Source organism: Salvelinus alpinus, chromosome 2 (genome assembly GCF_045679555.1).
Source record: "Salvelinus alpinus chromosome 2, SLU_Salpinus.1, whole genome shotgun sequence".
NCBI lineage: Eukaryota > Metazoa > Chordata > Actinopteri > Salmoniformes > Salmonidae > Salvelinus > Salvelinus alpinus.
Window position 1 is genome coordinate 81,670,204 of NC_092087.1, and position 16,553 is coordinate 81,686,756.

A 16,553-nucleotide genomic window follows, 5' to 3' on the forward strand; every position below is an offset into this window, starting at 1 on the left:
TAATTCTCCTTTTCAGACATAAAAACTCTGATCATTTCAACATTAAACAGTAACAGCAGGCTGAAGAAAACAACAAGAAAACTATGGAATGTACCTCAAACATTCCCTATGGACTTTTCCAATGGACTTTTCACAATGGACATCCCTAATTGACATTCCCAATTGATTTGTGTGGCAACGCAGTTGGATTTATGTAATCACCATTATGATGTAAAGAAGAAGCAGCTGTTATTGAGAGAATTGAGGTAATATGCTCCTGTATGTTTTGTTAGTCATCATTTGTATGCAGCACAGACCCTATGGACTATAACCGATAACAGCTACTGTTAGTCTGGATGGTCACTATAACAGTGGGTTTTATATCAGTGTCTTTAACTCTTATGGCCACCAGGGGGAGGTAGAGAGTCAGGTAAATTCTGTCTAATCTTTCTAGCCTCACATCAGAACTGAATTGTTCTGTGTGGAAGTTGTCTGTAGCCACAGATCTTGGGTCAGCTTACCATCCTTAACCATTAGAAAATGCAAAACTGACCTTAGATCAGTGTCTAGGGCCAACTTTATTCTCCTTCCTCCCCCTCTACTCAGTCTCTAGACTCACAACAACAAACAGCCTTTAAAATCCCCTGTAGGGAATAGGCTCCCAAGGTTACAAGGTAGTCAGTGGAAGTCTGTGGTACACACTACAGAGCGAACACAGTCTTGTTGAAGCATGTCGGATGTCAAACTACATTCTACATGCGTCTATGGGGTGGATTCTAACTTCCGCTTTAGTCAAACATTGATGATAAGTTAAAATGTAACTGGAAGTTTAGGATTCACCTTTTTTTTTTTACACAGGCAGGGTTAGTAGGGATAGCCTTCACTCATGTTACCCAGTTACCCTGGGGTCCTCTGAGCTAAGAATGTGGTATTTGGTTCCATTGTCATGTGACTGCCACCTGCATAGTGGTAAGGTTGGTTGCCAGGACGACAGAGGTGTGGTTTGGCTATGAAAGGCTATGATGTTTCGCTGACAATGACCCACACCTTCCTCTCACCTCAACCAACCTACTTGACCTGCAGTGGCTTCACACACCTAGGCTGCATCTGAAATGACACCCTATCCCCTGTATAGTATTCCCTAAAGGGTAGTGCACTGTAAAGGGAATAGGGTGCCATTTCAGGCGCACACCTCATGTTTTATAACTGACGATCAAATTCAATAACGTTGAATGAATTAAGCTTAAAATAACCTATATCTTGTATGTTTTTACCCTACAAATGGATCAAATCTGGTGTGGTCCCAACAGCAAACAGCCTTTAAAATCTTCTGTAGGGAATAGGCTCCTGAAGTTACAAGGTAATAAGTGGAAATGTTTGTATAGCTATGACATCTGTGTATTTTCATCACTTCTGCAAACAAGTAAAACAAGTTTTATTTGTCTTTCTGGTTAAGACGAGACGTTTCTGTTGAATGTTGAAGTTGTTCCTCTCTCTACCGTGACTATCTTATTTCCTCACTTGGTGACAATGGTTTTGTCCCAAATGGCACCCTATTCCCTATGTAGTGCGCTACTTTTGACCAGAGCCCTGGTCAAAAGTAGTGCACTACATAGGGAACAGGTTGTCATTTAGGGCGTATCCAAAGACAAGGATCCTATTTCAGGATCTACAAACCCAACGATGACGCATTAACCCTTTGTGCGACAGACATTTCTCAATAAAGCCGACAAACCTCATAAAAGTATTATTTGCTAATAGCTTATCCAACACAAGGTAGGGATTGTTATTTGATCTGCACAACTTACCTGGACTCCAGTATTATTGACCAAGTTAGGGATTTCTATTTGATCCAGGTTTTATTGATTAGATAAGTAGACCCAATGTAAACAGAAGTGTGTACATAACTGTGTAGTACTTATAATAGCTTCATTATTTGTATTTATTCACAGACAAATCACTCAAAATAATACTTAGTCGTTGTTGTAAGTAGAATGTAACAGTGTGCAACTCCACCATGCCAGTTGAATTTAAATGTAGTTACAACCAGGAACTGTAAGGTTGATTGGAAAAACACGAGACTTCAGGTTCCCATATTGAGGTAACACAGAAAGTACAAATAGGACAGAGGTGAAGTTACATATGAAGTCTACATATGCACAAAGGGTTAACGTTAGACTATGGCCTACCTATTGCAGGCCAGCATCTGATATCATTTCTATCCTCGTTTGCACATTAAGATTTTCAATTATTATTATGTATTTTTTTATGTTTCCAAGTGCCTTGTATGTATCATAAGTGAAATATACTGAAAATACACACAGCACATTCAATGAAGTACAGGTACATGTAATGCAAATGTATAAATATAGGTATTTTTTCCAAAGGGTCAACACTTTACATGACTGACTGTTTAGAGTTGACAAAAGGTGTGATTGGTGACATCATAGCTTTGTGTGCTTTCAGTTTTTTTACGAGGACTGTTAAACGGAAAATGTCGTTAATGACGAAGACGTGACGTCAATAAACAAAGATTAACAAATTAAGTGGCATTGTTGTGTCACCTGTGTGTGTGTGTGTTCATCAACTCTCCTGGGTTGTAGGCAAGTGGCGTGTTATTGTGTGTGTGTGTGTGTGTGTGTGTGTGTGTGTGTGTGTGTGTGTGTGTGTGTGTGTGTGTGTGTGTGTGTGTGTGTGTGTGTGTGTGTGTGTGTTCAGGCCTACTGTCTGCAATCAGTGTAAGAAAGAAAGATATTTCCCCTTAGCCTGACAACGTCCAACGTCCAAAGTCAACAAAACCATAACACTCCAAAGTCAACAAAACCATAACACTTTACAACACTGAAGCAGGCTCACACACACACACACACACACACACACACAACCCCCCACCTCCCACACACACTTGTTTCCTCATCTCTCCTCCTGCCCTCCTCTCCTCCTCTGCCCTTCCCCTGTCACACACTAGCCCTTCCCTGTAGGCTACAGAACACCTGTGAAGCTACACCAACTCCAGCATAGACCCATTGACGTGTGAGGCTCAGAGCCCACTGGAGTGTTCTACTGGATAGACCTGAAACACAGGGGAGGTGCTGGGATTGTCCTGGGTTGGTCGTACACACACACAGGAGGGGTGTTCTTTTCTTCACCAGTCACTGCCACAAGGATCCATGGTCTCTCTGAGGAGGAGAACTGGCTGCACTCATGGAGAAACAAGGAGGAAATGGATGTAAACGGTAAGCAAGCACAGCCAATGACATTTCTCTGCTCTTCTCAGGATAAACTAACTGACGTACAATCAACCAGTTCTAGATAATAGGGTCCAGTTTTACAGTGCTTTACAGTAACCAGTTACTAACTAGATCAACTGCACGTTACTTCTAGATAACAGGGTCCAGTTTTACAGTGCTTTACAGTAACCAGTTACTAACTAGATCAACTACACGTTACTTCTAGATAATAGGGTACAGTTTTACAGTGCTTTACAGTAACCAGTTACTAACTAGATCAACTGCACGTTACTTCTAGATAATAGGGTCCAGTTTTACAGTGCTTTACAGTAACCAGTTACTAACTAGATCAACTACACGTTACTTCTAGATAATAGGGTCCAGTTTTACAGTGCTTTACAGTAACCAGTTACTAACTAGATCAACTGCACGTTACTTCTAGATAATAGGGTCCAGTTTTACAGTGCTTTACAGTAACCAGTTACTAACTAGATCAACTGCACGTTACTTCTAGATAATAGGGTCCAGTTTTACAGTGCTTTACAGTAACCAGTTACTAACTAGATCAACTACACGTTACTTCTAGATAATAGGGTACAGTTTTACAGTGCTTTACAGTAACCAGTTACTAACTAGATCAACTACACGTTACTTCTAGATAATAGGGTCCAGTTTTACAGTGCTTTACAGTAACCAGTTACTAACTAGATCAACTACACGTTACTTCTAGATAATAGGGTCCAGTTTTACAGTGCTTTACAGTAACCAGTTACTAACTAGATCAACTACACGTTACTTCTAGATAATAGGGTCCAGTTTTACAGTGCTTTACAGTAACCAGTTACTAACTAGATCAACTACACGTTACTTCTACACAATAGCGTCCAGTTTTACAGTAAATGTCCCAAATTGTATGTACATGGTAGGCACAAAAGGTAAGAGGAACATATATGTGCGCTTCTCATTGCTTAATCAATCAATCCTATTTATTTATAAAGCCATCTTTACATAGGCTGTAAAAAAGAGTGGTTTAAAGTAACCAGTTACTAACTAGATCAACTACATCATACTTCTGTATGTATTTACATGTTAGTAACTTTAGATAGACAGACACAGTGTCTACTCTAGAACCGAAGCCATAGATTTGAATAGGGTAACATTTACATAGAATATGTTGACATCAGGCCATTTCTATTGGCCCTAGTTATAAATAGAATGTTTGGCGTTCTCTGAGAAGATTGTCCCAATCTACCCTAAAAGGAGAAGAATACATAGCTGAAGAATGTATGTAATGATGTGGAAAATGTGCAGGTATATACTTAATTTTATATACTTATTATGTACTTATTGAAATACATGAAATTAGCTGTACAGTGTATTAAAGATGGTCTCTTTGTCCAGATTGTATTTATAAAGCAATTTTTACAGCAGTAGTTGTCACAAAGTGCTTTGACAGTAACATGGTGAGTCACTTCAAAGGGGTAAAAATATGCAAATAAGTCCAAATGAAATGAAACCAAACTTTATTTGTCAAATGCACGGAATACAACAGGTGTATTCACCTTACCGTGAAATGCTTACTTACAAGCCCTTAACCAACAATGCAGTTGTAAGAAAATAGAGTTAAGAAAATATTTACTAAATAAACTAAAGTAAAAAAAGAAAAGCAAAAAATATATATATAATAACAATAATGACGCTATATACAGGGGGTACCGTTTCCGAGTCAAGGAGAAGACCTACTACGGTAAATTGCACTGTATTTTTCCAAAGAAGAGAAGGTGGGGTTTGAATAACGTATAACCTATACGAAATACCGCCAAGAGTAGGTTTACTGAGTTAAATGTAATGTTATTAAATGTTGTTTTGAGTGCCGACAGCAAACAACCTTTTAAGTAGACTGACAGGAAAGCATCGTGCGCAAATAGAAACCAAACATAGATCAAATCTGCTTCTCATTCACAGTGAAAGCGCTTCTCTTTTATCTGATCAGATATGAACACAGTTCCCCTTATGACACTGATGAAGCCTTGTTAGGTGAAAACTAAAGATGGAATACATTTTAATTTACTTCACTGTAGATACAGAGTGGGAACCTTCCTCATGTTCCTATTCATAACGAATTACTGTTTTGGTCTAAAAGTGTTATGTCAATAATCTATTCCTACATGTGCGCTGGGTTTTTCCCTTTTTCATTCACTGACTGTAGGCAGGTTTCCATTGACCCAGGTTTATTCGACAAAAGCAATGTTGCTAAAAAAACGATTGCGACATGGGAGATAGCATATCACAGGAGGTTGGTGGCACCTTAATTGGGAAGGACAGGCTCGTGGTAATGCCTGGAGCGGAATGAGTAGAACAGCATCAAACACATAGTTAGATGCCTTTCCATTGGCTCTGCTCCAGCCCTCATTATGAGCCGTCCTCCCCTCAGCAGCCTCCACTGTGGCAGATATAGGAGAAACTTTCTGAACATCGACAACATTGTTGTCCGTTCGACAGCAGTGGAATTTTCTTTTGTCGAACTTTCTTTATTGCAACAATTGATTATTTTTCAACTATAAAAGTAATGTTTCTTTGCAGGACAATGATTGTCCTGACTTTCCATGGCACGGACCGTGGCGATATTTGCTGCCCCATATACATAGACATGGAATCACTGGTCACTTATTTTTGTAATTTTTTAAAATGTATTTAAATAACTAGTTAAGAACAACTTTTTATTCACAATAATGGCCTACCAAAAGGCAAAAGACTTCCTGCGGGGATGGGGCCTGGGATAAAAAAAAATATATATATAATATATCGGACAAAACACACATCATGACACTAGTCACATTAATAATAATGTTTAAATACTGCTTTACTAATTTCATATGCATATACTGTATTATATTCTACTGTATTTTAGTTGACATGAGAATTATTAGAATATGGCAAATATTAGTAAATTATTGCATTCTATACATGCTAACTTTCGTGGGCTATAGGTGGGAAACAGATAGGTGGGAAGGCATACAGGATATCGACAATTTATTAACGCGCAATTTCCCTAAATGCGTAATTGAAACACTTCGACCACTAACTACATTTTTATTCAACACTGTAGAATTTTCCCATAAGTTTTGTTTTCATCGACGTCGTTAGGTCCAGCTGTTTTTTCGAAACAATAAAGTTAAGTGGAAATGCACTCATTTATTTTCTACGCAAACTTTCTACATGTAGACAAAAAAAATCCCTGGACAAGTTAATGGAAACAGCTACTGACAACCCTTTCATTACGCCATGTCATTGTATGGGAGAATCTTAATTGCTTTGACTCCTCGTGTCCTTTCTCCTCGCTTCCTTTTCAAAACCCATTGGTTGAGAAAGTCATAGGTCCCGCCACCCTGACTTTCTCCACCAATGGCTTTTGAGAACGAGGCGTGGCGAGAGTACGGGAGTCAAGGACATGTAAATATATTTATGCCTAACCCATCCTCTAAAACAGTATTTCCCAACTCTGGTCCTCCAGTTCTCTCGCCAGTACACATTTTCGTTGTAGCCCTAGACAAACACGCCTCCTTCAACTCATTGAGGGTTTGATGATTAGTTGACAAGTTTATCAGGTGTCTAGAAGAGCAGCTATATTCTAAGGAATGGTAGAGCCAAGCAACCTAAGCAAATATAGTTTTATGAATGACAGATGAGACATTTATATATCACTATTTTGACAGGTTCTAATGTACAGAAAGAGTATCAACTCAAATTGTATTTTTCACATGCTTCGTAAACAACAGGTGTAGACTAACAGTGAAATGCTTACTTACGGCCCTTCCCAACAATGCAGAGAGAACATATTTGAAATTATACAAATAATAATAACATCAGGAATAAATACACAATGAGTAACGATAACTTGGCTATATACACAGGGTACCAGTACCAAGTCGATGTTCCGGGTGTACGAGGTAATTTAGATATGTACATATTGGATAAAGTGACTAGGCAACAGGATAGATAATAAACAGTAGCAGAAGTGTATTTGATGAGTCAAACAAGTTAGTGCTAAAAGGGTCCGGGTAGCTATTTGGTTAACTACACTACATGGCCACAAGTATGTGGAAACCCCTTCAAATTACTGGATTCGGGCTATTTTAGCCACATCTGTTGCTGACAGGTGTAAAAAATGTAGCACCCCGCCATGCAATCTCCATAGACAAACATTGGCAGTAGAATGGCCCATACTCAAGGGCTCAGTGACTTTCAAGGTGGCAGCGTCATAGGATGCTACCTTTTCAACACGTCAGTTCGTCAAATTTCGGCCCTGGTAGAGCTGCCCCGGTCAACTGTTATTGTCAAATGGAAAAGTCTAGGAGCAACAATGGCTCAGCCACGAAGTGGTAGGCCACACAAGCTTACAGAACGGGACCGCCGAGTGCTGAAGCGCGTAGTGGGTAAAAATCGTCTGTCTTCGGTTGCAACACTCACTACCGAGTTCCAAACTGCCTCTGGAAGCAACATCAGCACAATAACGGTTCATAGTGAGCTTCATGAAATGGGCTTTCATGGCCGAGCCACCGCAAACAAGCCTAAGATCACCATGCACAATGCCAAGCATCGGCTGGAGTTGTGTAAAGCTCGCTGCCATTGGCGGAGTGATGAATCACGCTTCACCATCTGGCAGTCCGACGGACAAATCTGGGTTTGGTGGATGCCAGGAGAACAATACCTGCCCCAATGCATAGTGCCAACTGTAAAGTTTGGTGGAGGAGGAATAGTGGTCTGGGGCTGTTTTTCATGGTTCGGGCTAGGCCCCTTAGTACCAGTGAAGGGAAATTGTAACGCTACAGCATACAGTGACATTCTATATGATTCTGTGCCTTCCCAGAAGAGTGGAGAATGTTATAGCAGCAAAGGGGGGACCAACTCCATATTAATGCCCATGATTTTGGAATGAGATGTTCGAGGAGCAGGTGTCCACATACTTTTGGTCATATAGTGTATTTCATCCAAGTCCTTGTGGTGACATACACACTGTAGGTAGAGACAGTTGAGTTGTGTGTGTGTAGCAGTCTTATGGCTTGGGGGTAGAAGCTGTTCAGGGTCCTTTGGTTTCAGACTTGGTGCATCGGTACAGTTTGCAGTGCAGTAGCAGAGAGAACAGTCTATTTTAACAGAATAGTACTCAGTGGCTGGAGTCTGACAATTTTTAGGGCCTTCCTTTGTCACCGCCTGAAATAGAGGTCCTGGATGGCAGGGAGCTCTGCCCCAGTGATGTACTGGGCCGGGCGCACTACCTACCTGTTGGGCCTTAGGGCCAAGTGAAGATAAAAAATAAATAAATGGTGATGGGGATGGTACTTTAATTTTTTTTTCACGGATAGTACTTTAAAACTTGAAATACTTTGAGAATAAAGTTGATTTTTAAAAATGTTTGAATAAAGTCAAAATACAATTTCGAGAATAAAGTGGCAATCTTTCGAGAATAGAGTGGCAATCTTTCGAGAATAGAGTGGCAATCTTTCGAGAATAGAGTGGCAATCTTTCGAGAATAGAGTGGCAATCTTTTGAGAATAGAGTGGAAATCTTTTGAGAATAAAGTGGCAATCTTTTGAGAATAGAGTGGAAATCTTTCGAGAATAAAGTGGCAATCTTTCGAGAATAGAGTGGCAATCTTTCGAGAATAGAGTGGCAATCTTTCGAGAATAGAGTGGCCATCTTTCGAGAATAGAGTGGCAATCTTTCGAGAATAGAGTGGCAATCTTTCGAGAACAGAGTGGCAATCTTTCGAGAATAAAGTGGCAATATTCGAGCATAAAGGCGTGGTTATATTTCAAAATTAAAGTATGTATTGGGTTATTAATTGCATGCCTCCCTGGCTCCCTGTTGCTGTATGCGCGCCACAGCTGAAATGCCTGAGTTAGATGACTGGTGAAACTATACTTTAGAACTGGCTTTAGTAACAAGGAAATCCTTGCTCTTTTAGCACATAATAACCAAGTGATTAATAACTATTAAGACCTGGAAGAGGTTGTGCCACAGATTGAGTGTTTCCAGAAGGAGGAACCACACGGACTTGGAGGAGGTATTTTATCCAAGTCCGTGTGGAGACGGGCGGGTTGTGTGTGTTTGCAGGTGTGTGTGTGTGTGTGTGTGGGCGGTAAAAAGTTTGGGGCAAAACAAACAAATGGCCATCAATCTAATGATCTAATACACTCGTTCAAACAGGCGTCACAGCGCACTAATGCTTATCAATCTAATAACTCGCACGCACAAAATCACACCACGTTTCCCCCTGGCAATTTCAGACTATAAGCATACACTCATCTAACGGCTATGGTGTGTTATGAGCACAAACAAAACACGATCTTGGCACTGTCACTGAATGCAAAGACAACTGTGATCTGAGTCCCTGTCCGTCTGCCCTCAGAATTTGCTTCGACGTTCTGCTGCGTAGCCTAGGCAAAAACCTTGCAAAAATTCGGTGCATAATGGCAACTATTAACGACCATTGTGCTTTACTAACAGTCGTATTTCCCCCTTATGGCAACTATCCTTCTAACAAACATCGGCTAGTAGGACACGTGAGCACCCCCAATAAAACGAATTATTTTGGAATCCTGGAGACCGGGGGGCTAGGCGTGTGTGTGAATGGCCCATGTCAAACTGCTCTCCAAATGAGCTACAACACCGCTATTTTGCAGCCCATTATAAACCTATAGCGGCCCACTCGATTGAGTACCCTAGCCTGTAGGCTAATCGTGCGTTACAGTGGGCCAGTGAAAGTAAAGTATCGGCCTATCCAACGCTGCGGGAGGCATGAACCAAGAAGAAGGGGTTTTACACAAGTGTCTGTAGGAGGAGATGCAACTCATTGACCACTCCTGCACGCGCAAACCAGCTAATCTGGGGCCTGTTTGAATGGATTCTCCCTTTCTTTAAATAATCATTGATCCAAATATAAGCCTATTAGATAAATGATGATAGGCTATATGCTATAAAGAAATAATCACTGATCTGACATGACTTGGATGGTAGCCTAGGGTTTCCATCGGTCCCTGCAATCCTTCTCCATGCAATCCGTGACCTACATTCACAAGATAATAAACGTAGGCCTATGAGGCTATATTATTGATTGTGTAGCCTACATAAAACATTCATGCCATTGCGCACAAATGTGCAAATTAACCGTTCGCTTCAACACATAGGCTGCTGGCCAAGCTGTTATTCTCTAAAGTATAGTATGCACGCTGTTGGTGTAACAGTATAACTTTACGTCCGTCCCCTCGCCCCGACCCGGGCGCGAACCAGGGACCCTCAGCAAGGCCGCGGCCCTTGCAGAGCAAGGGGAACCACTACTTCAAGGTCTCAAAGCGAGTGACGTAACCGATTGAAACGCTATTAGCGCGCACCACCGCTAACTAGCTAGCCATTTCACATCCGTTACATTGGCATACGCAGGGGATTGAGGACAACCTTATAGCGAATTTAAAGGGCCGTCCACCATGGCCGTTCGGTAGAATGGTATTGCCTTGGCGATACGGTTTTGTGTGTGTATTCACACACACGCACACTTGCATACACACACATAACCCACTCTCTACCTATGTACTGTATGTAACCACACGGACTTGTGTTGTTTGAACCAGGTCCTAATACTTATAATAATATGATTATTATGTGCTAAAGGAGAAAGGATTTCCTTGCTACTAAAGCCAATTCTAAAGTATAGTTTCACCAGGTCATCTAACTCAGGTAGTATTTAAACAGAGACTCGCACAGCAACAGGGAGCCAGGGAGGCATGCAGTTAACCACATCCCCTATATAAATATAAATATGAATATAAATATAACTGCGACTTTATTCTCAAAATGTCAACTTTATTCCCAAAATGTTGACTTTATTCTCGAAACAATTTGTTCATTTTATTCTCGAAATATTGACACTTTATTCTCGAAATCATCAAAAACCACCACCCATCGCCGTTTATTAAATGTTTATCTTCACTTGGCCCGAATACTCTTCCATACTAATGAGACCATGTTGATCTACCAATCTAACCTCTATTTTCTTCTTCTCCCATTTAGTCAAGTTGTGGTCGAGAGCCCTGTACGACCACTGCGGTCTCTGGTGCGGTCGTGTTTCATCTTCCTCCTCTTCCTGTCCACGGTCATCGTGATCATCCTCTTAGGTTTTCCTAACAGCTCCTTCCAGACAGACTGGTGGAAAAACCTATCACTGTACACATACTACCGTAGATGGACCAACCCCGACCGCCCCCTTGGACCATCCCCAACCACCATTCCCCCAACCACAGTACCAGCCCCTCCCTCAACCACCATACGCCCGCTACCAACCAACCACTACCACTTTGGCTACCCTCGTAACTACCACTTCATCGTAGACGAACCGGACAAGTGTAATACCCAGACCCCGTTCCTGGTGCTGATAGTCCCCGTGGCGCCCGGTAACCTGGCGGCCCGGGATGCCATCCGCAGGACGTGGGGTAATGAGACCCTGGTGCAGGGGAAGAAGGTACAGACGCTATTCATGCTAGGACTTCCTGGAGGACCAGATGCTCAGGAGCTGCAGGAGAAGGTTGGTCTTGATTGTTTTAGCTTTTTTTAGTGTTGTGTTTATTTTTTTAAAGTGTGTTGGGGTTGTTAGTATTTAAATAGAATTTGATTTTGATTTGACTGTGACTTGAGCTGACCTAACTTTGACTTTGACTCGACTTTGTCTTGACTCTTGACTTTGATTTGAAGGTGAACCAGGAGAGCCAGGTGCATCATGATCTACTCCAGAGCAACTTCCTGGACTCCTACCTCAACCTCACCATTAAGACCATGGTGATTATGGACTGGCTGGCCACCCACTGCACCAATGCCACCTACGCCATGAAGATCGACTCAGACATGTTCCTCAACGTAGAGAACCTGATGACTATGTTGCTGAGACCGGACGTCCCCAAGGTTAACTTTATTTGTATTTTATTCAACCCAACCTCCACCTCTTCCACCTCCACAGCTTTATTACTATAACTGTCTGTCTGTCTGTCTGTCTGTCTGTCTGTCTGTCTGTCTGTCTGATTTACTAAGTTACAGTTTATTCTTTTTTTTCACCTTCTAAATCTTTAATAATTCTATACAAAGATGAAATTCCTTTCCTATTTCCCAAGGTGAACTACCTGACGGGGATGCTGATGTGGGATCGACCGGTCATCCGGAACCCCAACTCCAAATGGTATGTTCCGGTAGAGATGTTAGCCGACAACCGATACCCGACCTACACACTTGGTATGGGATACGTCTTCTCCAACGACCTGCCGGAGAGGTTCGTGGAGGTATCCAAGGACATCAAGCTTTTTAATATAGAAGACGCCTATGTTGGCGCCTGTATGAAGAAACTGGGCCTCTCGCCCACAAACTCACCAGATCCTTGGCAATGGAAGGCCTATCTCGGCAAGTACAATCGCTGTGAATTTTCCAAAGTCATCACCTATATTTTGAGCCGCTCGTCCCAGATAGTGGACTACTGGATGGACCTGAAGAAGACACCTGGTTCACCCTGTTCCTAGACACTGATCTAGGGTCCATTTTGTATTTTTCATCCTAATGGTAGAGTCTAAGTCTTTAGGTAGCCAAACAGATATATACACCTGTATATATCGCTGAAAAAACATTGCTGTAGCTCTGCCACCTTCCACCTCAGATGCGGAAGGCTGACATCGGAGGATGTGGTGGATTGAGATGCAGCCCATGCAATACAACAGATATCTCTAGCTTAAACAGACAGTTTCTGATGGGAATTTTTTTATTACGCTTATTCAATTTCCGCGCGGACATTGACTCTAGTACTAGTACTAAGATTCAGGGACTCTATCAGTGTCTGAGGGGCAACTTAGGTAGGGCGGCAGGTAGCTGAGCGGCTAGTGTTGTGCCAGTAACTGAAAGGTTGCTAGTTCAAATCCCCTAACAGAAAAGGTGAAAAAGATCTGTCGATGTGCCCTTGAGCAAGGCACTTAACCCTAATTTCTTCAATGTTGATAATGGCTGACCTTGGCTGTAACCCCATTCTTGTGGGGAGTTGAGATATGCAAAAAAACGTTTAAATTTCAAACGTGTATAAAACACACTTTTAGATGTGTGAACCAGGACAAATTTAAGCACCCACTGGCTCCTGGAGCACCTTGTTAGGATTCATTTACCCATAATGACATTGGGTAGGGTAGGAAATAAAGATGGGTGGTGGTGGTGGGTCTGGTCGGGATGATGAAGTTAGGTCATTGAGTAGTTCTTACTCTCAAAGTCTTCATTTACAATGGTGGATCATACTTTACAAAGGGATCTTTTGGGATTTTGGGATTCCGAATCTCAGGAATCCAAACAAATACAGACAGATAGGAGGATGGCATCAGCATCTGTCTAGTCTCTTGTGATAGATTAACACTTTCACAGGCCAAAACTCACACGAGATTTGTCTCTGTTCACACGAGATTTGTCTCTGCTCACACCAGATTTGTCTCTGCTCACACCAGATTTGTCTCTGCTCACACAAGATTTGTCTCTGTGTTACATGATCATCTGTCTGCCAAATTCCATTCTGTTGTGACACCATTCGGGAGACGGTGTTCTAGAAACCAGTTGGGTAACCTGTAAGAAACACTGGTGAGAACCAAAAGCCATCCATTATGAATGATTCAGTCTCTAACGCTCAAAAACAATTGAAAGGAAGATTATTCTGTACATTAAAAAAATAGTTTTGTCAAGATGTATTTGCCTAGTGAATTAACAGTAGCCCGTTGACCTAGACCATGCCCAAACCAAGTAGACCGATATAACAGTATCGAATATTTAACAGCATAAGATATTTATTTTACTGGGTGAGTTCTTTTTCAATTCAGCGACATCTATATGAATAATTAAGTCACACATAATGTTACACAAAGCCTCTCTCATCCTGTTTGCTTAGCATGACACTGTTCAAATGCTGTTTGACTTCTATGTACGTATTGCACAATTTATTTATTTTCAGAACTGTTGAGTAAAGAATGGACTAGAATAAGGTGTGTTCCATTGTCAATGAAAGGAGTTCTGTTCTGTTCTCAACGTACACAATGAAAGGAGGAGTCCATCATTATTCTCAATGTCTGATGACTGGTGTAACAAAATAAGATGATATGAGTAATGACATTAGGAAGGTAATGCAGGAGGTTGCAGCACTGGAAAGCTATGAATCACAGGAGGCTGGTGAGGGGAGGATGGCTCATAATAATGGCTGGAATGAAGTAAAGGGAATTGTATCAACCACATGGAAAAAATGTGTTTGATACCATTCCATTTATTCCGTTACAGCCATATGAGCCTGTCCTCCCCAATTAAGGTGCAACCAGCCACCTGTGCTATGAATATGATGGCATGTGTGTCTATGTTCTTTATTCTTGATGACATCATCGTTGTGACAATATGAGCAATGATGATATCATAAATTTAAAGCACTTTGAGATTATTTATGTTATGAAAAGCACAATAAAAGTTCAATAAATGATTTTTATTATTACTATCATAATCATTGACATGGTAAATGCATTGCAGTTGACAACAGGGATCTTAAAAAAAAAAAGAGAGACAGGGTTTAACTGTCAGAGGTTTGTCTCGAAGAAGAAAGGCCCTGTCCGAAATGTTGACAATAAAGGCTACTTAATACTCTGCTCTCATGTGTTGGTTTCTCTTGTCCTACCAAATAAACTACCTGATGGAAGGAAAGTGGGCACATCCCAAATGGCACCCTATTGCCTATATAGTGTACTACTACTACCCATAGGGCTGGACAAAAATAAGGCACTATATAGGGAATAGGGTGCCATTTGGAACACAATAAGTTATTGTGGTGAGAGAAAAGGATGAAGAGTAAGAGGTGAAGAGGAAACAAATACCATTGCTAAGAGTCATTCAACTCGTCAGGCAGGCAGGCAGGCAGGCCGGTAGGCAGGCAGGCCGGCAGGCAGGCAGGCAGTATAGGACCTCATTTATATTCTTATACGTTGCCGAAGCCTGCCAGATCTTACAATGACTACATAGGTATTTTAACTATCAGCTAACCACATATGTTATAGCAATTTGTCAGTCGTTGACGTGGCTTGCAACCAGTGGTTGTTGCGTCGCCTCGACAGCTGTGGAGTGGCACCCTAAGTCTGTCAGACCTCTCTATCTGCTTGGTATTGTTAGGTCATAACAAACCAGACCACCCATAACTAATGCCGTGTTCAAGTGCTAGTTGGAACTAGGAAACTCTGACATTTCAGACTTGCTAACTAAGAGTTGTAGTTAAACACGTGCCGCATTAAACTAATCAGCAAATCGGACATTTCTGAGTTTCCTAATTCCGTCTAGCACGTGAACGCAGCAACATTCAGCGGGGTGCAATCATTACACAGATGATTACCGTTTACGTCAAATGAAAAAAACCCGCAAACAATAGTTTCTATTGGACAAATTCAGGTAGGTCCCTCCCTGTTTCGTTCCGTTTGCTCCCGTTTGTCTACTAAATGGTAAACGGTTTCCGTAATGAATACACCCCGGCCTTAAGCCTCATGTCCACCAGATTGCTTTCCAGCGGAAGTCATTCATTGTCAATGGAGCAGTCAGCAACGCTGAGTTGGGGGTGCTGCACTAGGCTGCGGTGCGTTCTGTGTACCGCATGCGTTAAATATTTTCAATTCGTGCGTTGCGTTACCGTGCAGTGGTACAAACAGAAGTTCATAAACAGTCAAGCCAGTTAGCTAGCTATCTAACTACAAAGCGAACCACTTTGTTAGATACACTACATTACCAAAAGTTTGTGGACACCTGCTCGTTGAACATCTCATTCCAAAATCATGGGCATTAATATAGAGTTGGTCCCTCCTTTGCTGATATAACAGACTACACTCTTATGGGAAGGCTTTCCACTAGATCTTGCAACATTCCTGTGGGGACTTGCTTCCATTCAGCCACAAGAGCATTAGAGGTTGGAGACTGATGTTGGGCGATTAGGCTTGGCTCGCAGTCTGCGTTCCAATTCATCCCAAAGTTGTTCGATGGGGTTGAGGTCAGGGCTCTGTCCAGGCCAGTCAAGTTCTTCCACACCGAACTCGACAAACAATTTCTGTATGGACTTCGCTTTGTGCATGGGGACAATGTCACGCTGAAACAGGAAAGTGCCTTCCCCAAATTATTGCCACAAAGTTAGAAGCACAGAATTGTCTAGAATGTCATTTTATTGTGTTCAGTGTTAAGATTTCCCTCCACTGGAACTAAGGGGCCTCGCCCGAACCATGAAAAACAGCCCCAGACCATTATTCCTCCTCCACCAAACTTTAC

The 16,553-nt window shown here is 41.7% G+C and overlaps 2 protein-coding genes across 2 annotated transcripts in view; both read left to right on the plus strand.

Annotated features, from left to right (window-relative positions):
* The window catches only part of LOC139567947 (zinc finger protein GLIS2-like), a 41,635-nt gene extending 39,110 nt beyond the window's left edge, over nucleotides 1-2,525 (plus strand). Inside the window, exon 7 of the mRNA XM_071389577.1 lies at nucleotides 1-2,525. This exon is cut by the window's left edge and continues 958 nt beyond it. The gene's annotated coding sequence lies outside the window, so the exon portion shown is untranslated.
* A 527-nt stretch (nucleotides 2,526-3,052) lies between these two features.
* LOC139567948 (beta-1,3-galactosyltransferase 1-like) lies at nucleotides 3,053-14,739 on the plus strand. Its single transcript, XM_071389578.1, has 4 exons — nucleotides 3,053-3,215; nucleotides 11,280-11,790; nucleotides 11,958-12,164; nucleotides 12,371-14,739. Exons 1-4 carry the CDS (start codon nucleotides 3,184-3,186, stop codon nucleotides 12,767-12,769), a joined length of 1,149 nt encoding a protein of 382 aa, XP_071245679.1. The 5' UTR covers nucleotides 3,053-3,183; the 3' UTR covers nucleotides 12,770-14,739.
* Nucleotides 14,740-16,553: the final 1,814 nt, after the last annotated feature.